The sequence below is a fragment of the Ursus arctos genome, unplaced genomic scaffold (genome assembly GCF_023065955.2).
Source record: "Ursus arctos isolate Adak ecotype North America unplaced genomic scaffold, UrsArc2.0 scaffold_2, whole genome shotgun sequence".
Lineage (NCBI taxonomy): Eukaryota > Metazoa > Chordata > Mammalia > Carnivora > Ursidae > Ursus > Ursus arctos.
Window position 1 is genome coordinate 19,195,440 of NW_026622874.1, and position 23,851 is coordinate 19,219,290.

The 23,851-nt window shown below is 46.9% G+C and overlaps 1 protein-coding gene across 4 annotated transcripts in view; it reads left to right on the forward strand.

The window, feature by feature from the left end:
* Positions 1 to 3,608: 3,608 nt before the first annotated feature.
* FAM20B (FAM20B glycosaminoglycan xylosylkinase) overlaps positions 3,609 to 23,851 on the forward strand; it is a 41,940-nt gene continuing 21,697 nt past the window's right edge. The window contains exons 1-4 of one of the 4 annotated variants that reach the window (XM_044387887.3): positions 3,997 to 4,240; positions 5,137 to 5,202; positions 17,164 to 17,673; positions 23,061 to 23,147. In XM_044387887.3, the coding sequence (XP_044243822.1) occupies positions 17,297 to 17,673; positions 23,061 to 23,147 (464 nt within the window). In that variant the 5' untranslated portion in view covers positions 3,997 to 4,240; positions 5,137 to 5,202; positions 17,164 to 17,296. Of the gene's footprint in view, positions 3,721 to 3,996; positions 4,241 to 4,284; positions 5,203 to 17,163; positions 17,674 to 23,060; positions 23,148 to 23,851 lie in introns of those variants that run through there. The other 3 variants (XM_057315708.1, XM_048224870.2, XM_057315706.1) reach the window with 3 other exon arrangements.

Below are 23,851 nucleotides of genomic sequence, written 5' to 3' on the forward strand. Positions count from 1 at the left end.
CTCAGCAGTCCTCCAGCCTCCCTCTCCCTGGCTCCTAGCACTCTGGACCGAGAGAGCTTGCCTCCAGCTCCCTTCACTTTCTTGACGTAGTATTAACTTCATTAGTTTCAGTAGGATCCATCACTGTGGGTGTGTTCTCCTAAAAGGAGTGTGTGTGTGTTCCATTGGTGCTGGTGTATATGGGCACCTTCAGACACTAATCCCCTTATACCTTGGGATTGCTGGACTGTTGTTTGAGTCCTGGGGCTTGACAAATGGACAGGGGCCTGGAAATTCTGAAACAACACAACGACAAAGAGGCCAAGAAAGAAACCTCTGTGCTTCTGATTCCCCACGTCTACAGGCCCTGCTCTAAAACTTCTTTTTCAAGTGTTGAGTGTTCACGCACAGTGGCTATGGAAGATACAGGTGTGATAAAACACTGTCCTTGACCCTGAAGGGTTTACAATCCAGGGCAAGGGATCAGAGATATCCCCAAAGATATCAGTACAAACCATACTGCAAAAGAGGCACAAAGTACTGTCTTCGAAGCCCAGGAGCACACGGAGAGTTGCAAAGGTCAGGAAAGGCTTCATGAGCAAATGGTATTTGAAAAATAGCTTACATTTTCACAAGTGGAGATGGGGGTGGGGTGAGGTGGGAACCCCAAGGGGAAGCATCTGGATGATTACAACCATAGGTGCAGAAAAGGGCACGTTCTCAGAGCAAGTGAGTCCTTTAGGGTGGAAGGTAAGAAATTAGCAGAACATGGGCCTGAAAATGCCAAGCAGAGTTGTTGCTATTGAATTCTGCAGGCTGCGGACAAGCCCCTGGAGGATTCTGCACTGGGCTACTCACCAAGATTCCTCTACTGAGGACACATGAGCACGCCCGTGGCTGGAGGGGGCCAGCCAAGTTCCTGCTCTGATTTCAACTCCGGGCACTTCAACACATCCGTGAAGGGAGAGCACTCCACAGACGTAAACAAAGATGAACTAAAGTCAGTTTGCGTCTTGAAGAGCCTTGTGGTTTGGGGAGAGGGACGAGAGAGGCAAAGCGGGGAGATGGGAGCTAGAACTACACTCTGAGTTCTGAACGAAGCATCACAGAAGCTTCGGCAAAGTCTCATACCTCCCTAATGGGGGTTCTGCCTGACCTTCTGTTCTAGTTCTCAAGACTAGACTGTCAGCTTCTCAAGGACGAGAACAGGCTTTCTTGGGCCTTTCCGTGGGCTGGGTCCAGTTCAGTGTCTGGCACGTGGTAGACATTCACTGAAGGATGGAAGGGAGGAAGAAAAGTCTCCCATTCTCTATCATTGGCTAAGGATGTCTTTCTTTAAGCTCACATGGCATGACCTAACTTTGGCTCACATTGTCCCTCTCTTCTCCCACCCATGTTTTGCACCCATGTTTAATCCTCCCTCGCTGGCGATCGCAGCCCACACTATCTCCCTGGACCCTGCTTCTTTCAGGGATCACAGCGTCTTTGCTGCATAATTTAAGTCCTCCGTATCCCTTGCAGCTGCTTCCTGTGTGCCAGTCATGTAAACTCTTAGAGGCAGAGTCCCCTTCTTTAATGACTGCATCGCCCACAGTACCTAGAATATATTGACTGTTGACTGGAGGGGGAAGCAAGGCGCATTCCAGGAAGAGAGGGTTGAAGAGAACACGGTGGAGGGGGAGGACTGCGCCTGGTGCAGGGTACACATTCGCAGAGAGCCTGAATCATGGGGCCCAGTGAAGAGAAAACTGCGGGACTGAAATTTTGCTGTCTGAAAGCAGGAAGGTCCTAAATCCCTGGCTCCCCATCTATAAAGACAGAAGAGGAGAGAGTGTGTGTGTGTGTCTCTCCTGCAGCCTATGGGGTGGATGGAAGGATCTGACGGATGTGAAATTAAGCGCCGGAGTGGATTGCCCAGAGAGGCCATGAATCCACCTCTCAATGTCCTCAGCGCCAGAAGGGATCCCCGGGAAGCTGAAGCTGCAGGCGGTGCTGGCCTTCTCGGAGACTGACAGTCCGACAGTCAACACTCACTATCCCTGTCAGAGTTCCAGCCAAGACAGAAGGGGAGTCGTCCTTTCAGGTAAAGGACCTTGGAGGAACTGTGGCTTTGCGCTGTTGTTTTATGATCTCCTGATGTCGTGAACAAGCTTCAGGGAGATTACCGGATGGCAGTCAGACCAATGTTCCTACGCAGAGAAATTAGGTAGACTCTCATAACTACCCAGCTCATTTCCCTAAGAATTATGTATGCCATGGTCAGAAAATGACCCCCAAGTCCTTTCAACTACATCCAGTAAAAAGCTGATACAACTCCTCCTGTATTTGACAGTGGACTCCTTGCAGGGACTGTTTTCTGCAGAGGGGCTGCCTCCCTAACTAGATTGTCTGGGACTGGTGTCCCGCCCAATTATTTCTCTAGCTCTTCTGATGGTAAGTGCTCAGTAACTACACACATGAACAATAACTCATATATTATACAATAAGGCGAAAGTAGTTACCCCACACATTTCCTAATCTGGACCTCACAACAACCTGGCGAAATAGAGACCACGATTAACTCCCATTTTGCAGATAAGGAAACCAATACTCTGAGCGGTTGGGTGACACACCCAGTATCACGCCACGGGTTAGGAGGCCTTCTATCCACTACACCCGACTGCTCAAATGAACTATGTAGCCTGAACAAAGTGTCAGCTCTGTCTCTCGCCCCGCCCCTGCATCTTATCCCACAAAACAACGTGCATTATATTTCAGACATACACTAAGTCCAAGCTTAGTATACGATGAATAAATGAAAGGGTGCATTATATAGCGGATGGTCTGTATGCAATCGGTGGAAAGGGAGCAACTTAAGGGAAGGGAGACTCATGCAAACATTTACAGGGAGTTTGCTGGGTGACGGGCATTGGAGAAAGGGACACGACTGCCTGGCCCTCGTGGGGCTTATAGTCCACCGCAAGAGACAGACATTAAACAACTAAGAGTACAGTAAATTAATCACAGTTTTGCGAAATGCTACTAACTGTAGCAGGGAGTTTGCTCTGGTCCCAAGGAAGAGCGATTTGTGCGCTGTAGGAAGGTTGGCCTCTTTTGGACAAGGGGGATACGCTTTGACAGGCAGAAGCATCAGTCGAGGCAAATTAAATGGGCAGAAGGAGCAGGGAAACTGCTTCTCACAAGTAGAATTGGACCTAAAGGACCCCAAGCTCTCCAGAACCGCTGCCTGGTGTCCTACCTGCTTACGAAAATCAGGAAAGGAAAAGCGAAAGCAAGAGGGAAGTTCGAGGTCAGTTTCTGGAAGTGGGGCGGGCGGCAGGGAGAAGGAGGAGGAGCAGAGACGGGAGCTGGCGCCGAGGGAGTTAAACAGGGTCGCCCCGGGACGGGAAGGGTTAAAGGGGGCCGTCCGGAGCAGGCCGGATAGGCCCGCCCACCGGAGGGCGGGGGCGGGGCCTCACGGAGTGAGCCCTGGGATTGGCCGCGGGGAAGGCGTTACGCTAGGACGGTACCAACAGTCGGGCGCCGCGGAGGCGGGGGGGTGGGTGTGGGACCGCCGGGTCTGCGCGGGGAGAGTGGCCAGGGAATGGCCGGGCCGGGGGTGGGCGGGAGCCGCAGTGGCGGCAGCGGCTGGGGGCGGTGAGCGCGGCGTGGGGCTGCCCCTCCCCGGAGGCGGCGGGGGCGGCCGAACCGCACCGCACCGCACCGCGCGGGCGGCCATGGAGCGAGCCTAGGGCCGAGCAGGTGAGCGGCGTGGGGGCGGGGAGGGCACGCGACCCCCGCCCCCGGCGCGGCGGGCGGGAAAGTGCGGGCCGGCCCGCGGGCGGGGTGCGGTGCGTGGCGCGCGCCGGGCGGGGGCCGCCTGGGGGCGGGGCGCCTCCCCGAGGGGCCGGGCGCCGGTGCCCTGAGCGGCCCCCGAGCGGCCGCGGGCGGGTCCCGGATCCGGCCCGGCTGCTGCCTGGGAGACCGGCCCGGGCCGCGCGCCCCGCCTCGCTGGCCCCCCAAGCGGGCTCCTGCGGGCGGGCGCGGCTGGAGGGGCGCCTTCTCGGCCCGCCTAAGGCGCGGCCTTACCTGGGGCCGCCCGGGGTCCTTCTAGTGAGCGTCCCTCGCACCCAGGCGCCGTCCCCAGAGAGACTGGCCCCGGTGCCGCCCTCGCGTCCCGCCGAGCGCCCGTTGCGGCGGCCAGGGGAGGATCGCGCGCCGGCGGGCCCACCTCGTGGCGGAGAAGCACAAGTGGACCACCAGGCCCGAGGCGGGAGGCGGGGTAACCGTGCCCGGGGTCCGCTGTCTCTCGGGGTCGTGCACCCCGCACTCGCAGTCGGGCACAACTTAAGGAAATGATAGGGTAGTCCGAAGTAGGTTGCGCTTGAGATTTCATTTCCGGGTGTGATGGCCCCGCGATTAAAAGCGAACCGAAACGTTGCCATTAATGATGAATGTTGAGCAGTTGTCAAGCTGCGCCCTTGATTGTGGGATCTGATTAGAGTTTCCTTCTAATCAGGCTTCTGTTGTCCACAAGTCTTCTGGTAGGAAGACAAGGGGTGGAAGGATGTTGGAGGGAAAGTGGAGAGGATGGGGCATGATTGGTCGTTATGGAATTTTAATCCTTTAAATGGCTATATCATCGCTTGGATGGGTGAGGAGTTTATAATTTGGGAAAATTAGAGAGTCTTGATACTGTGACTTGTGGTTAGCTAGAGCCAGGTATCATTGTCCTCCCCACCCAGCCAGTTTCCCTCTGGAGATTGGATTTCTCACCTTGAAAAGAGGAATAGGAATGTGGGATCTTCTAGCTTTTAAATTGGAGGACTTTATACATTTGTACTTTGGTGATTAAGATTGATGTTTGCTAACTATTCCTCTCCTCCTGGTGTTATAAATTAATGCATAAATTTCGTTAGAGTTGATTTTAAAAATTGAGGTAGAGACCTCGGTGTGCTTATTCCTTGGTTTATGCAGGACCTCTGAGCAAAGCCTTAGAGCATTTCCACATATATTATTTTTCATCAAGACGTGGCTTTGGGAAACTGAGGTACAGGTGTTAAAGATGCTAAATTATTCTAGACTCAGAGCCAACCTAACGTAGATTTAAAATTAACGTTCTGTGTTAAGTTAATAACTTTTCTGAAGTTTATGAAGTCATTGGCCTTTGGTCCCTAGAACCATACAGTGGAATCAGTCAACAGGAGGTGCTCCTCTATCTGAAAGGAGAATAAAAAGGCACAAGTAAGTAATTGGGATTCTCAACCTCACTCACAAGAAAGTGTGGTGATAGAATGGATGTGGCAAAAGATGATCAAATCTTGGAGCCCACAGCTTCTCTTCAGTGTGGCTGGTGAAAATGTGGCATTGATTTGCTCTGCTGTTTCTCTGAAGCCAGTAGGCAACTAGCTACGATTTGGTTAAAGAGTGAAAACTTGAAAACACATGCCCTGCTTCTTTCTGGGTACTCTGAATTGGGGAACAAACAAACAAATCACTGTTTGTACCGTCTAATCCTTTACGTCCTAGAATTATTTTATGTTGAGTTTATAACTCTTTGATTTTCAGTCCATTCTTTTCATTTACATTTGTAGACTCCAGCTCTCTCATACAGCCTGAAAGCTTCTGCTTTCTGTCTTTTCTGAATTGTGAATTTCTAAATGAAATTTGTTTGTTTGTTTGTTTACTTGCAGGGCAGACTTCAGCTTCCCACATTTTGTGTGACCATCATTTTCATGCTGTGAGCCCTGAAGCCAGATACTTTAGGTCTCGAATTGATAACTTTTTAAAATAGCAACCGCAGCGGTTGTCTCTTGCTTGGTGCAGTCTCGTAATAAAGGCACAGGCTGCTCCCTCTATCCTGTGGCCACAGTTGCAAACAATAAAAAGTAGATAGTCTTCTGAAGCTGATGTCAGGTCACCCTGGGACTAAGGGCCATGTGGTTTTGTAGATTGAGGTAGGAAGTGTACGTAATGACAAGGCACTACGGTATGTTGTAACAGTGATGATAATTGGCGTACTTTCCTCTCTGCACCTAAAGCGCGGTGTGCATAGTAGGTGTGCAGGAAATGTTTGGAGGTTGGATGAGTGAATGGAACACAGTATGAAGGAAGGGGAACTACTCTAGTACATAAATTGGTTAGTTCCTCTTTTCGTTAAGAAAAAAAGGACAAGAATGTGTTGCAGATTACTGTTGAAAGTTACTGTTAAGGTGGGTATCTGTATATTGCTTAAATGGTAGAGTTGAAGGCTTGCCAAATATTAATAATCTGATTAAATTTCATACAAAGGCAGATATGATCCAGCACTTTCCATTTACTATAACATCTTTAAGAGTTAAAACGATGTGCTGTTGTAATTGAGCCCCTTTGAACTGAAAACAATCTTGAAAATAGGAACATTTAAAAAATGTATTACGTAATAGAATAAAATAGCTAAATATTCCTTAAAAAAAAAAAAAAGATGGGTATCTGTCAAGGGCGTTCCGTACTGTCTTGTGATTTGATTCTGTGGCTATATGGAATTCAGAGTCTGGGGCAGCCTCACGGACTTGGCTCCCGTAGCCTTTTCTGGCTAGACTAATTTGAGCAGTTGGATTGGAAGTCAATATTTTTGCCTTAAGAAAGGAACTGGCGCTCTGGGTAACAGCTGCGCCATTAGCATTGACCCTGACTGTGCATCTCCTCATCCCTGCCATGGTGGGATGGGAAAGGAGAACTGTCCCTCCCCGAAGTGCTTCTCCAGCAGCTCCTCATTCCAAACCTATACATATCTCCCCCTCTTTTCCATACTTGAGCTGCCTCTGTGACCCCCCCCCCCTCCAAGGACTAATGAATTCACTAACACAGTCCTAGGGCCCAGGAGACCTTACTTTGCAACTGAAACCAGCTTCTGACCAACTTAAAATGTCACCACGGCTGCTAGACTGCTAGAGCCATCTCAGGAGAGAATATAACGCAAAGATCTCAGTGGTGATTTTGTCTTGCCTTCAAAGGCAAAAGAGGAAAGAAAGGCCTAGCTCCAGGCTTGATGAGTCTTGGAGGCGCATCTGTCGTCCCAGGAGGAGATAAGAAATGGAGCCTGATGCGGGAAAGAGCTTTGGTGTGTGTGTGGTTTGTACTTTCGGACGCAGTAACAGCCCTATGGAGGAGAAGATGTTACTTTGGGGACATGATGAAAGGAGGTCAAGGAATCCGATGTTATTGCGGGTGTAACAGACCCCGTACAGGGCCGGCCTGTTGTACCAGGCTCTCCAGTGCTTTCCACCCTGTGTCTGTGCCAGCGCTTCAGCTGTCTTCTGTTTTTAGGGAATAGGTCTTATGTGTGGAAAGTCGTGTTTTGACTATACTCATTGTGGAAAAAAAATTTCACAATACATTACGTGCTTTGTTTGCTTTTTTTTTTTTTTTTTTTTTTTTTTTTTTTTTAAAGATTTTATTTTATTTATGTGACAGAGAGACAGCCAGCGAGAGAGGGAACACAGCAAGGGGAGTGGGAGAGGAAGAAGCAGGCTCCCAGCCGAGGAGCCCGATGTGGGACTCGATCCCGGAATGCCGGGATCACGCCCTGAGCCGAAGGCAGACGCTTTAACGACTGCGCTACCCAGGCGCCCCCCGTGCTTTGTTTGCTTTTTAAACAGTATGGTTTCACCTTTCTGTTATTGACTTGAGGTTGTGCTGCTAGTATCCATTACTGACCATAATCAGGCAAGGCTTTGAAGCGACCGGAATATGCAGGTTGTATGCCCCCTCTACGGTTTGACTTCTTGAATCTGCTTTTAATAGTCGGTCTCTTCTTTCAGAGGTGGGAAAGCTGGACTTTTGCTGTTGTGAGTGTCCCTGCTGCCCTCTTGTCAATTGGCAGCTTCTGATCTTCGGTGGAGTCGCTGCCCAGATGACTCTGCTTCCTGATTGAATGTAGAACAGCTACACGGGCTTAGCGAGGGTCTGCCGCCCTTCCCCTCAGTGGATGAACTTGGTGACCATGGCTTTGGCTGCCCAAGACCTTTTTTTCCCCGTTGATTCCTCGTTTCTTATCCTTGGTTTAGATAGCGACCTTGCACTCTGTCTGGGTACATTTATGTTCTTGTGGGTCTCCTGTAGAAAAGAGAAAATGATATGGAAATACTAAGTGTCAGTTCTCATTTCAGAAACGTGACCAGTAACACTTGAAGACCTGGTTCCAGCCCCGTCTTGTGTCATTCTTGGGCAGTGTCTTGGGCCATTTCCAGTCTTCTTAGCATTTGCAGCTCGTCTTTACTCCCAGACCCAACCAATGGCAGGACCGAGGTTGGCAGGAGTCGTTTGCCTTGAAGGGTAGAAGCAGGGTATACAGAGGCAGCAATTTAAAACCGGATGTATAAAGTTGGTATATATGTTTGATATTTCTGCATTTTTTTTTACTGTACTGTACACCTGAATTCATTACAGGACTTAATTTCTCTTTGTCTGCAAAAGAGGCCACCTTTAGACCAAGGAGCTGAAGAAATTTTTCTAACCATAAGGCTTTCTCTCCATTGCTTTTCACTCCTTTTATTCAGTAGGCATTTATTGAGTACCTCTCCTGCACCCTGCACTGAGCCAGCTTCTGCAGAAGTACAAAGAGAGTAAAATATATCCCCTGTCCTCGAGGAACTCACAGAATAGTAGAGGAGAGAGACATGCCCAGAAATGTGTGTGTGTGTGTGTGTGTGTGTGTGTGTGTGTGTGTGTTGTGTATTTATATTCATATTCTAACAAAAGGATCATGCCTGGAGCCACTCAGCCTCAATTCAGCCCAGACCTGCGTAGGGGTTCTCCTGTTGCCGTTTCTAGCGTGATCTGTGGCCCATCAGCTCGACACACCTGGAACGTAAGGTTAATAATGTGAGGTGTTGTTGCTGCATAAAGCTAATACACCTTTCCAAAAAACTGTAGTGAACTGAAAGGTAAAGACGGAAAGCTGGAAAATCTGAAGGAAAATGTTATATTCTTTGAAATTCCGTATTTCGGCACTATATGGAAATTACATTCTATGCTATAGTCTTCAATGGTGATTATATAGTGATAAATAAGCAGTGAAATACCTAGAACTTGGGAAGGTTCATTTTACCTGGCCCATTTGAAACAGAATGCAAATTCTTAGACATTTCCAAAGAGTTTCTAGATCAGCAAACACGGCCTATGTTGGTTTTTTAGAACAAACCTCACTAGCAGTGTGAGCTAAAGATTTTTTCTTTTCATTTTTCAAGGAATAAGGTTAGAGAGTTGCCCTAAATCAAGGTTTAAATGGGACAGGTTGCAGGAGTTGAATTCTTTCAGAGGAAGCAAACACTCTTTATTGCCTATTTCAGTTTTGCTCTCACACCCAAGAAGAGAGACTACCTTAATGCCTCATTAATGCCTCGGGATCATTGTAGTTGGCTTCCTTCACGAGAAACTGTTAGAGGATTTCACGTGGGGGCATTGTGATTTTACAGATATGAATAAATGTTTAAGTGGAAGTGAAAACAGTGAGGAAAATGTAACACTCAGAGTAATTTGGACTGTGGGAGTTCAATTTTCTATACTTGTAGCTTTAAATTACTCTTAAGTCTTACCTTAAGAACATTAGGACAGGGGCGCCTGGGGGTCTCAGTCAGTGAAGCAGCCGACTCTTGATTTCGGCTCAGGTCGTGATCTCAGGGTCATGGACTCTTGGTTTCTGCTCAGGTCATGATTTCACAGTCATGGGGGCGAGCCCCGTGGAGACTCTGCGATCAGTAGGGAGTCCGCTTGAAGATTCTCCCTCTCCCTCTCCCCCACTCTCACGCACGCACGCGTTTTCTCTCTCTAAATAAATAAATAAGTCTTTAAAAAAGAGCTTTAGGACATGCAAAGCTGTCATCTTTAAAACAAAGAGCTTATTTTCCAAACTGAAGAAGATTGTGAAGGCATTTTATTTCAGCCTTGTTCATGGAATAGAAGAACCCTGATGCTTTAAATCGTTGACTGTGGTAGAATTGAACTTCGTAGAGAAGAGAAACAGGTCGGTCCAGTCAGTGCCATAGCCTCCCAGTGTTCTTCACACGGCACCCATTTTCAAGATACCTACCTGCCTTCAGTCTTAGCTACTCTTCCAGTTGAGGAAAGGATTTGGTTAGGAATAGAAGACCACCTGAAAGTCTCTGTAGTGTGACTTGGGAATTCAGCCCCTCATTCTGCACCCCAGAAGACAACATGACCAGCGAGGGTTATTTTCTTTGTCATTCCTTCTCCTTTCAGGTCGTCATCTTTGGGTTTTCGATCTGGTAATGAGGACTAACAGGTGCTCACTGTGGGTTGTCCAGGCACTAATTGTAGCACAGTATATGTGGTAATGTCACTGATTTTCTGCAGCTCTGTGACTTAGGTAATAGTGCTCTTACTTCACTCTTCATGTGAAAGAACTGAGGCCCAGAGAGGTTAGACATTAAATCACTTTCCCAAGTCCCATAGTAGGTGGTAAAGCAGGCATTCTGAATCCAGAGCACATCCTCTTAACCCTTCTGCTTTGGAAGAGTTTATATTTAGAATAAGCAGGTGAATTAAGAATCTATTTCTTTTTTTTATCTTATTTTAATTCCAGTGTAGTTAACATCCAGTGTTATATTAGTTTCAGGTGTACAGCCTTGTGATTCAACAGCTCTCTACCTTGCTCAGTGCTCATCTTGATAAGTGTACTCTTAATCCCCTTCGCCTGGTTCACCCATCCCCCCACCCACCTGCCCTCTGGTAACCACCAGTTTTCTATAGTTAAGAGCGTGGGTTTTTTGGTTTGTCTCTTCCCCCCGCTTTGTTCATTTGTTCTGTTTCTTACATTCCACATATGAGTGAAATCATATGGTATTTGTCTTTAAGAAGCTATTTCTTAAGCAGAGAATTAGCAGAGAAAGGAAAACTACATGTAGATCCTGATTAATATTATTTGGCATTTTTGTTTGAAGACTGCTATTTGAAGATGCAGCCGGAGACTGTGCTCTTGTGGTAGGCAGGGGCTGGCAGTGCGGGAACGGGCTGGGTTTCTGCGGATGCTCGGGATTTAGTCAGGTGATAAACACTGGATGCCTTTGGTATTGGTGGTTTTGACTTCCTGTATAGAAAGAAGCATCCAGTGCTAGGTGGAAAGATTCCTGAATGCTCTTGATTTTACTTAGAATTGCCAGTAACCATGAGGAGAAACTGCATTTATTTCTAGGGGACAGTTAATCATGCAGCACAATGCTCTGATGTCACTACCAGTTAAAAAACAAAAGAGCCTTATATCAGACTTGGCCCAGGGCGAAAGTGTATCTGTTTCTGATTTTTTTTAAATTTATTTATTATTATTATTATTATTATCATTATTTTGGTACCGAAAGGTTGCGATTTTTGCTGTTATTTATGCTTTGGCTGAAGTACGAATGGTAGGTTTTACAAACTGGGCATGTGTAATTGTGTGAGGGTGCCAGGTTAGCCTCGATTGTTCTTAAGTATGCAAGTGGATTTTAAAAAGTGATCCAGGTGAGAGTCTGTTTATTTCTTGTGCTACCTTAAAGAGACCTTAATTATGTATCTTCCAAGGCATCTACAAAGAAGACAAATAAGTAGAAATGGTGTGTAACTTTCATAATGAGTTTATTGCTCTGTAGAAGGCACTAATAACCGTTTACAAATATGGTCTAGCAACTGATTAATCCAATGTTTATTTATATTTAATGGTTACTTTAACGTTTCCTTTCTTCCTGAGAGAATTGTTTTTAGTCACATGATTTATTTCCCTGTGTCGTCTCCCTCGATATTTTTAATGTCCCCAAAATAGTTAATAAGGACAGACTAGATGTGAGAATATTGGATTTTACAAGCCACCCCAAAATTTAGTGGCTTAAAACAGTAATTTGTTATTTCTTATGATCATGCAAGTCAGCAGGCCTCAGCCTGTTGGTTCTTCTGCCCACTTGGTGCTTAGACTGGGATCACTCGTGTGACCCCATTCAACTGGGACCTCAAGTGGAACTGGGATGGTTTCACTTCCGTGTCTGGCAACTCAGCTGGGGCTGACCAGGCCTCTCTCTCCATCTGGGTCCCTCATCATTCAGTAGTCCAGCCCAAGTTGCTTTATGTAGTGGGTGGGTCCCCACTGGAAGCTACCAGGTCTTTTAAGGACTAGGCCCAGACCTGGCACACAGTCACTTACACTGCATATTTTTGGCCAGAGCAAGTTAAAGAGCCAGCCCAGGTTCCAGGGGAGAAAAAAATAGAATCTACTTCCTTTTTTTTTTTTTTTAAGATTTTATTTTTGGGGGTGCCTGGTTAGTTGGGCATCTGCCTTTGGCTCAGGTCATGATCCCAGGGTCCTGAGATCAAGCCCCACATCGGGCTCCCTGCTCAGCTTCCCTCGTTCTCTCTCTCTCTCAAATAAAACCTTAAAAAATAAAAAAAAATATTTTATTTATTTATTTGAGAGAGAGAGAGCGCACAAGCAGGGGGAGCAGCCAGCAGAGGGAGAAGCAGACTCCCCGCTGAGCAGGGAGCCTGAGGCAGACTCAATCCCAGAACCCTGGGGTCATGACCTGAGCCGAAGGCAGACACTTTACCTACTGAGCCACCCAGGCATCCCTAGATTCTGCTTCTTGATGGGAGGAATTGTTGGTGTCTATCTTTGTAGATAATCAACCAAAAACTTGTAAGTAAATTCAGGCCTTACCTCTTCTTATCCTTACCAGACCATGAGAGCTTTGCTGAAACCAGCAGTTACTAAAGAAGAAGTTTGTAAAAGGGTCCTTGTAACTCCTACGCAGGATCAAGGGCAGGGAGGTTACGTGAGTAAATAAGATTGTATACTAGTTATATAATAAATTCCACCTACTGTGCCCCAAATCTCCTTTGTCAGTAGCCTTCTGCATGAAATGTTCATACTGAACATTTTCCTCGCGGTACTTGACACTCGCAGACATGTTACGTTCCATTTATGTGGAAAGAACTTGATTTGACCATTGAACTGAAAGCACAAGGAAGGGCTAGTCCTGAAGCTTTCATTTTCAGTGACTCTGTGCGAAGGTTGGGATTTCTCCTCTATGACCTGAGGAGAAACAGTGTGAGGATGTCTGTTGATCAGAGGGAGATTCAAGGGGGTACTGCTGCCAACGAGACCTGGAACCTCACTGGTGGCTTGTGGGGAGTCCCTAGTAAGGTAGTAAGTAAGCGGCCGGGTGTTCTCATGTTCCTCGGCAGCCACAGACATCGTATGTTATCGCACAGGGACTTAGACCTGTGCACTGACGTGTTTCTGTAGATGATCCCCCAGCACTGGATGGAGGACTTCATACTAAAACCTGACTTTTGTTCTGTGGAATCTGTATCTCTTCTCCCCAGGCAACTTAATAGTCATAAGTTTGTCCTCATAAAACAACTGTCAAATGTGTAGGATGGTGTGAGAGAGAGAGAGAGAGAGAGTGTGTGTGTGTGTAAGAGTGAAGAATGAGCCTCCATCGCAAGCCTCATTGAGCTGATGGAGCTGCGGGTGAAACCAGGGTTCAGGGGGAAAATTCCTCAGAAAGGTCTACCTTCCAGAATCCAATTTGAGAGCTTATGCCAGCTTTTAGTACAAAAACTACCATTTGTATTGCCTTTTTTTGTACTTAACATTTTTTGACTTGTGTTATTGCCTTGAGTCTGTTTGTTCTTTGAGGTGGGCTCCGTTCCACATAACAGAACCATTAAAATAAATGACCATAATATAAACCGGACAGTGTTACACTGTTGGCAGCATTTATGGGAGGAGGTGAAGGCATGAAATAGAGCAGGCAGAGTCCTCTGGAATGCAATTGAAATTTTCATGAATAATTTGGAATAAACCCAGTGGTCTTGCTTTCATTTCCTTAGTATCCGAAATGGGGTATCTTCTTAGCAGCCCAGTTTGCGGAGTGCACAGCATGCATGCTATAGTTTCCAGCAAGATGAGAAGACAGCACAGCATGGAAACCCCATGCTGGGTATCCTCCCTTCTCGGGCACACAGGAGTGAAGGCGATCATTGTAAAGAGTAAGAAGTGTACCATCACTAGAGGATGGTATGATTCCATATCATTCATCTCACACATTTTTTGGAATAGAAGAGACTTTTTGGTAGAAATTCCACCATAATCTCCACCTTATCGATTTCTTAAATATCCTTGTGCTTGCCCTGTGGGCTGAAGGAATAGCAGGCTTCCAGCTAAAAGAAAACCCCTTTCTGAACTGTCATTGTTTCTTCAGAAGAAGAAACTATACTCTGAGCTAAACTGAGTAGTTAGGGAGTCGGTAGAGAAGTAGATTGCCAAACAAAAGAAGAAAGCTGATCAAGGAGAGCCAGCATGAAGGTGCCGTGCACTCACGTGATCCCGCATATCGAAGGAAGTAAACACCACCAGAGTCCCAAGATGTTTGTAGTGGTTTGTTCAGTTCAGGTGAATAAAGCATCTCCCCTGACTATGCTGTAGGGTACTGTCGGGATCGTGACGACAGTTGAGATCACCAAGAGCCCAGTTTCTGAGAGGGCAAGCGAAAACCACGTACAAGAAGATACTGGACAAGGCAGAATGTAGTTAAGTGCTGGTCTAAAGGAGAAAGGGTACTGTAGGCTGTGGAGAGGGACCAGGTATGGCTTTGGCGATGGCCCTGGCAAGATAGATTAGGCTTTAAACAGGAGAAGATGGGAAAAAAGTGTGGGAGCAAGAGGAATTTTGAGGAAGTCCCAGGGTAAGGAATGACAAGGGCAGAAGTCAGCCCCACACATGGCGGGAAGGACAGAGCATGGTCATGGCCCGTTTGGGTTGAAGCTGAGAAGAGGGATGCCTGGCGAACAAACTGGCTGAAGCCATTTAGGGTAGGGCTCTCCTGCCTTGCTAAGGAATCTGTAGAAATCAGAAGTGGCGTGTGATCGGAACACTGAGTGTGGCGCAGCCTCTGGTCCTCATTGGAAAACCCGGAGGCCCGGAAGGCAGTTCTTTGTCATTCAGTAGAAGGGGCTGAGCACTGAATGAAGCTGGTGGCTGTGGGAATGGAGGGCAGTTAAGAGAACTATGCCAAATTGCTGTCTGTCTTCCTTGTTCTACCAGGATGTGGTGACTAATCACAAACGAAAACTCCTTTAGCCTCTTGCAACTTGTGCTCCCTCCTGACTGCAGAGGTAAATAGTGAAATAATCTAGCCCTTAAACTCTACAGGTCACGTCATATAAACTCCTATCCTAGTTGAGTGCATGCATTGTTTGCAGCCCTGGATTGAGGAACGTGTTCTTTGGAGACCTATTCAAAAGGTAACGAGGTTTCAGAGCTTAAAAGGACACAAAGACTACGGAATTAGATAGTTTGTTTTGTCTGAATTTTGGAGCTGCGGGAACTTCCTATTGCATTAGTAATTAAAAGAAAAAAACACACACACAACTTCAATCTCCCTAGTGTTTATGGTGAGTGTTTAGATATGATATGTTTCTACAGCACGTGGGAGGAATTTATGCTGAATGAAATGAGCAGCTTCATTAAAAGTTTAGGGGTTAACCAGACTTCGGTCCTGAAGAATGTGTTATAAGAGGAGGAAGGCCGCCCACCCTGCTTACCCCTCTACGCCAGAATTGTCCCAGGCCTGTCACTCGCTGCAGCCAGAGGGGCTGAGAAAGGGATCGCTGGCACAGTGAGATTTTCACGTTAACCTTCTGTCGCCGAGGCCGTGATGTGTCCTGTCGAACAGATCGTTGCAGGAGCTGTGTGGTTAAGTCGTGCTGGGACAAGCAGAAACCTCTGAAATCCGCTGTCCTAGCACTGCTGGTACCCGTAACACACAGAACCATGGTACTGAGTTTCACACCAAACTCGCTACCATCGCGTTACCTTCTGGATGCACCTGAATTACCATTGCTTCAGCTAGAAGTGTTATGTACTCCCCAGGTGACACGAGGATGACACAAAACAGGTGGCTGGAGACCGATAGAATTTGAATTGGACTCTCACCTTCCGCTTCTTCCTGCAAAGAAACAGGGAAAGGGGTGGTTCATCGCGGAGGAGGAAGGGCCCCTCAGCACGCTCGCCGCAAGGTGTTGCCCTTGGAATGCACGGTTGCCCTGGTCCGCTGTGTTTCCATGCGTTTCCAGCTGTCACTAGGAGAGCGGGCTCCAGTTGGGGTGGGAGTCTGCCCACTCGTTTGTACTGGCATTATGTCTTCAATTACTGGTTTGAGTTGTTAAAGGAAGTGGCAGGTGAAGCCGCTCCCGGTGACCTTGCTGCCCCCCGTGTCTCTGCCAGTGCTACGCGTACAGCATAGTGGGCTTGCGGGGAGCCGAAAGCCACCTGTCAGCATGCAGATGAGACTGAGCTGTGTGTTCTTGACACCCTTGCAGAAATCTCGTGCTTGGAGTCTGTGAGCTTGAGACCGGAGTGTGGGCCGCTCCACACCGGAAGCAGGTGCTGCTTGCCGTCTGTGGCGCCCGTCCCTTTGTCACGTGCCCGACCAGTCCAGACTCCATAGTGTTGCTCTAGTACCAGGTTTCATTCGTTTTCCGGTCATGTTCTACTAAAAGCCAGACGGGATAGGGATATGTTTTTCCTTTACTTAATTTATCCAGATTTGATTATCCCTGATTTACAGGGATTTTAATTTTGAAAAATAATGAGCAGAAGACTGATGAAGTAGAGCTATGTGTTGTATTTAAATACGTGAGCAACAGATAGGACACTTCCAAGGTGGCTGGGGATTTGGATTCGGAGGAGTTATTGCTCTCCTCTGGATCCTCTTTGGCATTTTTAGGAGTTCCTGACTTACAACATGTCATAAAACTTACATTTAGAGAAGATAAGAACTGGAAAGTTTCCAGATACTGGTGGTTTGTTCAAAAGTCCTTTATGGATTTTGAAAGGTAAAAATGAAAGTGAAGGAGTTAGGCATCTCTTCGTGTTGCTTTTGTTGTGCTTTTTCTCATTGTGTCGGTGTTCTGGAATTTGGAGCCAGTCCAGTGGATCCTAGCTGACTCTGCACCCTATTAAAACAGGAGTGTTTGCTTTAAAAATCTTCATTGTACCTGGTTCTTACCTATGAAGTCCTTTCCCACACTTGTTAGTTTTAAACTATTGGGTCTTCTCAAGCATGGGATTTGCAAGGATAAAAAAGTGAGTAAGATGTTGGAGGCTTGCAAAAGACTCAGGGGTGGAAGAGACAGAATCTCTGACTGAATTTTGCTTTGTACTTGGGCTTGCAGGAATTGTGGGAGGCGCTCCAGTGAAGAAATGGACCAGTGTGCATAATCATGGACTCTTCTTGCTGACCAGCACCACCTGCTCTCGTTGATAAGTGAGAGAGAGTGGGTCAGGGGAGAAGGAAAAGAGGTCAACATGAAGCTAAAGCAGCGAGTCGTGCTGTTAGCAATTCTTCTTGTCATCTTTATCTTCACCAAAGTTTTCCTGATTGACAACCTGGACACATCAGCTGCAAACCGAGAGGACCAGAGGGCTTTTCACAGGATGATGGCTGGCTTGCGGGTGGAGCTGGTGCCCAAGCTGGACCACACCTTGCAGTCTCCCTGGGAGATTGCGGCCCAGTGGGTGGTTCCCCGGGAAGTGTACCCAGAAGAGACACCAGAGCTGGGGGCAATCATGCATGCCATGGCCACCAAGAAAATCATTAAAGCTGACGTGGGTTATAAAGGGACACAACTGAAAGCCTTACTGATACTTGAAGGAGGACAGAAAGTTGTCTTCAAACCTAAGCGGTAAGTCTTCATCTTGAAAGTTCTGGGTGCGAGTTGGTTGATTCATGTAGCTTGGAATTTATAGAAGACTCTTTGTCTCCTTCTCTTGGTATTCTCTTCAATAAAAAGAGAAGAGTAGACCACAAGATCTCTGAAGTATGTTCTAGCTCTTAATGTTCTGATTCTTCGAGTAGGGGAAACTTAGAGGAATGTGTTTTGGTTTTCTGTAAGACGGACCATTTTATCCTTAAAGCTCTCCTGATTTTTGAGTTTATCACATGTGTGCTTTGTGCCAGATGTGAGAGATACAAAATGAATTGGTTAGGAAATAAGCGACTTGTCACAAAAAAGTGTGCAGTTGGAGGCCAGATAACTAACCACCTATCAGGGACGCGGTGGAGCGGGAGTTAGCAGAGCTGGGGTGGGTTTGCACAGGGGACTGAAGTTCCTTTGACGTACTGAAGCTATGATTCTTTTTTTTTTTTTTAAGATTTTATTTATTTATTTGACAGAGATAGAGACAGTCAGCGAGAGAGTGAACACAAGCAGGGGGAGTGGGAGAGGAAGAAGCAGGCTCCCAGCAGAAGAGCCTGATGTGGGGCTCGATCCCATAACGCTGGGATCACGCCCTGAGCCGAAGGCAGACGCTTAACCGCTGTGCCACCCAGGCGCCCCTGAAGCTATGATTCTTTTGCACAGGTTTTGTTCCAATTAATAAACTTTATTTTTTGGAGCAATTTTAGGTTTACAGAAAAATCGAGGGGAAAGTAGAGAGAGTCCCCCCTCCGACCCCCAGGGTCCCCATGATCAGCATCTATTAGTGTAGCACCTTTGTTACAGTTGATGAGCCGGTGTTAATTTATTAACTAAAGGTCATTGTTTACAGTAAGGTTCACACTTTGGTACATTCTGTGGATTTTGATAAACATGTAATGACAAGTTACCTAACATTACAGTATCCTACAGACAGCTTCCCTGCCCCAGAAATCCCCTGTGTTCCACTTACTCATCCCTCTGTCCCTCCCCCAAACCCCTGGCAACCACTGATCTTTTTATTGTCTCTATAGTTTGGCCTTCTCCAGAATGCTGTATAATTGGAATCATACCTTTATAGCCTTTTCAGATCGGCTTCTGTCACTCAGCAGTATGCATTTAAGTTTCCTCCATGTCTTTTTGTGGATTTTGTTTATCCATTTACCTACTGAAGGACATCTCAGTTGCTTCCTATTTTGCCAATTATGAATAAAGCTGCTATAAACATTCATGTGCATGTTTTTTGTAGATGGAAGTTTTCAGCTCATTTGGTTAAATACCAAGGAGCATGATTGCTGGATCATATGGTAAGAGTATGTTTAATTTTGTAAGAAACTGCCAAACTGTCTTCCAAAGTGGCTGTACTATTTTGCGTTCCCACCAGCAATGAATGAGAGTTCCTGTTACTCCACCGCCTCACCAGCATTTGGTGTTGTCAGTGTTTTGGATTTTAGCCATTCTGATATGTGTGTAGTGATGCCTCATTGTTGTTCTACCTATTTTAAGGAGAGAACTGAGCCATTTTAGCTACCTCAGTCCAAAATCTTAAAACGTCAGCTGAATCGTATGTTGTTAGACAGTGATCCCTTGGGGACTTCTCTAAGGCTCTACAGAGGTAATTTGTGTGGCAATTCTACAGTATAATGAATTTTTTAAAAGTTTTCTATGAGTATTTAAACTTGAAATATGTTAACATGATGGTGATTCATATTCTTGTGCCAGGAATTAGTTACCAGTGAATTTTCTCAAAGTTGGTAATGTCTGAAATTTTCTGTGTACTAAATATTTTTTTTCATTCCTTAATAGAGCTTTTGAGAGAATTATAACACGTACCTTTGGGTCTCTTGCTGGGGTGGGAGAAGAAATATGGGGCAAAGATGTACAAAATTCAACTGCGACAAAAGCAGTTAGCTTAGCTCTCTTCACAACTCTACCATCAGTAGATAATAGGCAGCCAGAGAACAAATCTGTTGCAATCCCAGAAAGGGAAGAAGTCTGCTTTTGCCTGGAACTGGGAAGTGTGATGTATGGAAGATATGGAAATTAGGAAAGTTAAAAATATAGCTTTTGGAGAATAGAAAAGACTGACTGGCAGGTGATGTGGAAAAAGTGTGGTTATGTGGGCCTTGCAATATATTTTCCACTGGATGCACACTGTTCGCCAGGCACCGCACTAAGGACTTTTGTCTCTGTCTGTGCTTTCAGCCGTAATCACAACTGTGGGCAGTTACACTTCCTATTTCTAGAGTCAGAAACTGAGACTGAGGGAGAATAACTCGACAGGGTCATCCGCCATAAGTGGCGTTGCGACCTGAGCGAGCGGCTGGCTCTGCCACACGGTTTGCCTTCCTGTAAGTGTGATGACAGGCAGCACGCATCATCAGAAATCGCCAGCTTAGTTTTGAAATGTAGTCCTTGACCTCTGCTTTCTGGCCTGGGTGAGCAGCAGTGTGAGCAGAGTGATGGAAAGAAGGCAGACTAAAAACAAAAATGAAATTGGCGTACAGAGATGCGGTGCGGGCATTTCGTGTTTAAAGAAGAGGATATCTCCTCCATAAGCACCTTCTGTACAGGGGGAGCTGGGGGAAGATGGGCCGCAGGAGGCCTTAGAAGGCGGGTGCTCCGGTCAGTGCTCTCCAGGCGCTTTGCAGGTAGGCCCAGGGGGTTCAGACCAGGGGGAAGCGGAGGGAGGGGAGGCCCGCCTGGCGCTTAGGGAGGCGCAGCAGAGAACCGCACAGACGAATCTGGTCACTGTCGCTTCGCCTCCCATCTCTTCCCAGCACCGCAGCCGTCCCCTTCCCTTCCTCTCCCACACCCTCCTGAGGGCCCCTTTCATTCCCCCTCCAAATGCCCATGTGAGCCCTGTGCTCCCAGCTTTAAAACATCCGGGGACCTCCCGTTGCTCACCAGACAAGACCCAGCCTCCACAGTCTCATGGTCAACCCCTGGCGGTCTGGTCCTCCTCTCTACACCCTGCTCTTGATTCCTGCCACACTGGTGTCCCCCGCCGCCCACGTCACTCCCAGCCCCAGGGAACTGCCCGCCCCCCGCCGCCAGCTGCAGGGGCCCTGCGGTGGGCGTCGCGCTCTTGGTCACGGCCCACGCTGACCTGCGCTGGGTACGCTGGTGCTGTCGCAGGCTTCCGAGGGTGGGCACACGTTTCAGTGCTTGTAGAAATGGACTCTGGCCCGGAGACACCCAGCAAATTGCTAATCTGACCCTGGGGCCTGCGAGGCTGTTTAGTCCCAGTGTAAGTGCAAATTAATGTCCTTGGTCAGACGCTGATGTCCTTCACCAGAAGAATAGGAGTGATTTATTGGCAGTTACTGTATGAATTTCGCTGCCCTGTCAGTGACCACGATGGATCGCTGTGCTGAGAGGACGCCCTGGAGCCGGCCGGCCGCGTCCTGCCCTCTGGCCACGTCCTCCCGTCCGAGACAGGAGGTGCGCGTGGTGGGTGGAATTTATGGGAGGACAGTGATGCTTTTATTTGCACGTTTTGCCTTACATTAGAAAGTGATTTTTTTTTCCAGCTTGGCTCTAGGCGTTCTGGAAGTAGATGGGCTTTCCCAGGCAAAGCCTGCAGTTACGGTGGGAAGACAGCAAGATAGCAGGGTAGGCCTCGGGGTGGGGAGATTGAGTGAGTGACCCTAGGATGTGCTGGAAGGGACCTTGGAGATCGGCCAGCTGGGCCAGCGGCTCCTTTGACGGGTAAGACGCTGAGTTGGGACTTGCCACGGTTCACACAGCCCATAGGGAGCCAGGGAGTCAGACCTCCTGACTCTGCAGCAGCTCTTTGATTCTTACTCCTTCCCTCTTCTTTCCCTCCCTTCCCTCCAGGCCCCCCCCAACATCCCTGGATTCCCCTGGGGTTTCACATTTCACCCCAAGCCACTTTTCGAGGTATCAGAAAGCTCTTGAACGTTCCACTGGAAGGAGTGGAACGCACAGTGCACACATGTCCCTGTGGCTTCACTGGAGCCCCGACAGAAAACGTTCCAGGACTGTCCCCCAGCTCTGGGGACAGCCGGCAGCTGTGGTGGAGAGAGACGTGCTTGAATAGTGTCTGCTTTTGCTGCAGTTCTATTTAAAAATTGAGACTTTATTGGGAAGGCAGCCAGTGGAATCCTAGGTAGCCTGAATAATGCTTTGACACGAGAAGCAAGAAACGACGTTTGAGCATACTGACCATGCTAAGAAGAAACTGGCCTCCGACCGGGGAGTGACACAAGGCTGTCTTCTGACAGACATGTCCTGTCGCTTTGCCTTGAAAATGCGTTTTGTGGGCATAGTTTGTTTCACTTTAGATTCCAAGGTCATTTACATCGAAGCTCATGGCCTTTGATAGCGCCGTCTCCCACTTCCCAATACAGGTGTCCCCAGCGGAGCAGCTCCTCTTCCCTCCGGTTTCCCTTCATTTCTATTTTACACTTGCCTGTAAAGCCTAATAGGTCTTCTGATTCGGGGAAATGCAGGTGAACAGTAGAGGTCGTAGGCAATTTAGTGTCTTTTTCTTCCCAGTTAACCGTTCAACATTATCTTTCTTTATGATTGGTAGAAAGAAATATGCCAGTTTTTATTATCTTTTGTTTATTCCACGCATGTGATGGAAAATCAGCAGGGTGGAGTTTGAGATGAAAGAGATCCTGGCAGTTGCCTCTTAGTCCAGCCCCTAGGATGTTATAGATGAAGCATCTAAGACCCAGAGAAGCTTTTGCTCAAAGTTGCCCAGACAGGTAATGACAGAACCATATACCTAGCTCCCATGCCAGTCCAGCATTCCTGCCACTGCATCATCATAACGTAAACAGAGAAAGAGAATGGTTATTCAGACAGCTTTTTTCAAATGTCCCTTTGCCTACTCATTAAACGAACACTGAGACCTATCAAGACCGTTTTTTCCCAAGAAATTTAAACTTAAAAGCCTGGCCACAGCCATTCTGGTAACACAAACATTTTAATTGTATGTTTCCCTTCATTTCTTCAGTTCAGTCTAATAAAAATTTTAGCAAACATTTATTAAGCATCAACTACAGGCATAACATTGTGGTAGAGATACAGAGATTGTCCTTGCCTTCCAGAAAATGACCTTCAAGTTTTACTTAAACTACCTGGAAAGTCTTTTAGAGTGGTAGAAATAACATCTTGCATGTTTTATTCATAGAGTGATTGATGAGGCACATAGAGAAATCTAGTTTTCTTCTCCACTTCTTCTTCAGCCCCTCTACCAGTGGTTCGTCCCAATCCACAGCTGCTCAGATTTGACAGGGAAGGCGTCGCAGGGCAGATTGAGGCTTACTAACGTTGTGTTGTGCTGTCCCGTGTGGTGCCGATGTAATTCACATCAACATCTGTGCTTCCCATTCACTCTGCAGGTATAACCGAGACTATGTGGTAGAAGGGGAGCCATATGCTGGTTATGATAGACACAATGCAGAGGTAGCAGCCTTTCATTTGGACAGGTATGTGTCATCACGGAGGGTTACGTTTGCTTTGTTTCCTTTTAAAAACCTCCTGGAGAGGACTTGTGGACTCCTTCTAAATGGAGCAACACTAGTAACTTTGACTTGGTACCTACTCGAGATAGCTGATTGGCGGATTCCATTAAATTTGCATGAGTCCTTCGTAATCTGGATGGTTCTTAGAGTACGAGAGTAGATATTTTCACTCTGCACGTTTTAAGATCATTTTATTCTGGTATGCCCCCTGCCACCATGAGTAAAGATATTCTTGGTAAATAAAATGGCAGGATGAAAACCAGAATTGGAACTCAGGTCCCTAAATTGAATTGATCATTAATTGAGCCTGACAGTACGGGGTTTTTTTTGTTTGTTTTGCTCTATTTTTGTTTTAAGTAAGTAATATTCACTTATCTCCACATGATAGAAGCATACAGCATGACATATACTATGACTGTCCTTCATACAAAATATGCTTGGCTTCAGTAACCAGAATAATTCCAAAAGAAGAATGGATATAAATTTGAAATGTGTAAGCTAACTAGGAAAATTAATATTTTTCCAGCGCAGGGCTCACCAGGAGCCTGGTAACTGGAGTGTCTGGTAGCTACTTGCTCTTCCGGGCAGCTCCTTCATCAGGGCGTATTGACAGACTTTAAAAGAAATATTCACAATATTGGTTAAATGAATATATAAAGGAAACCAGA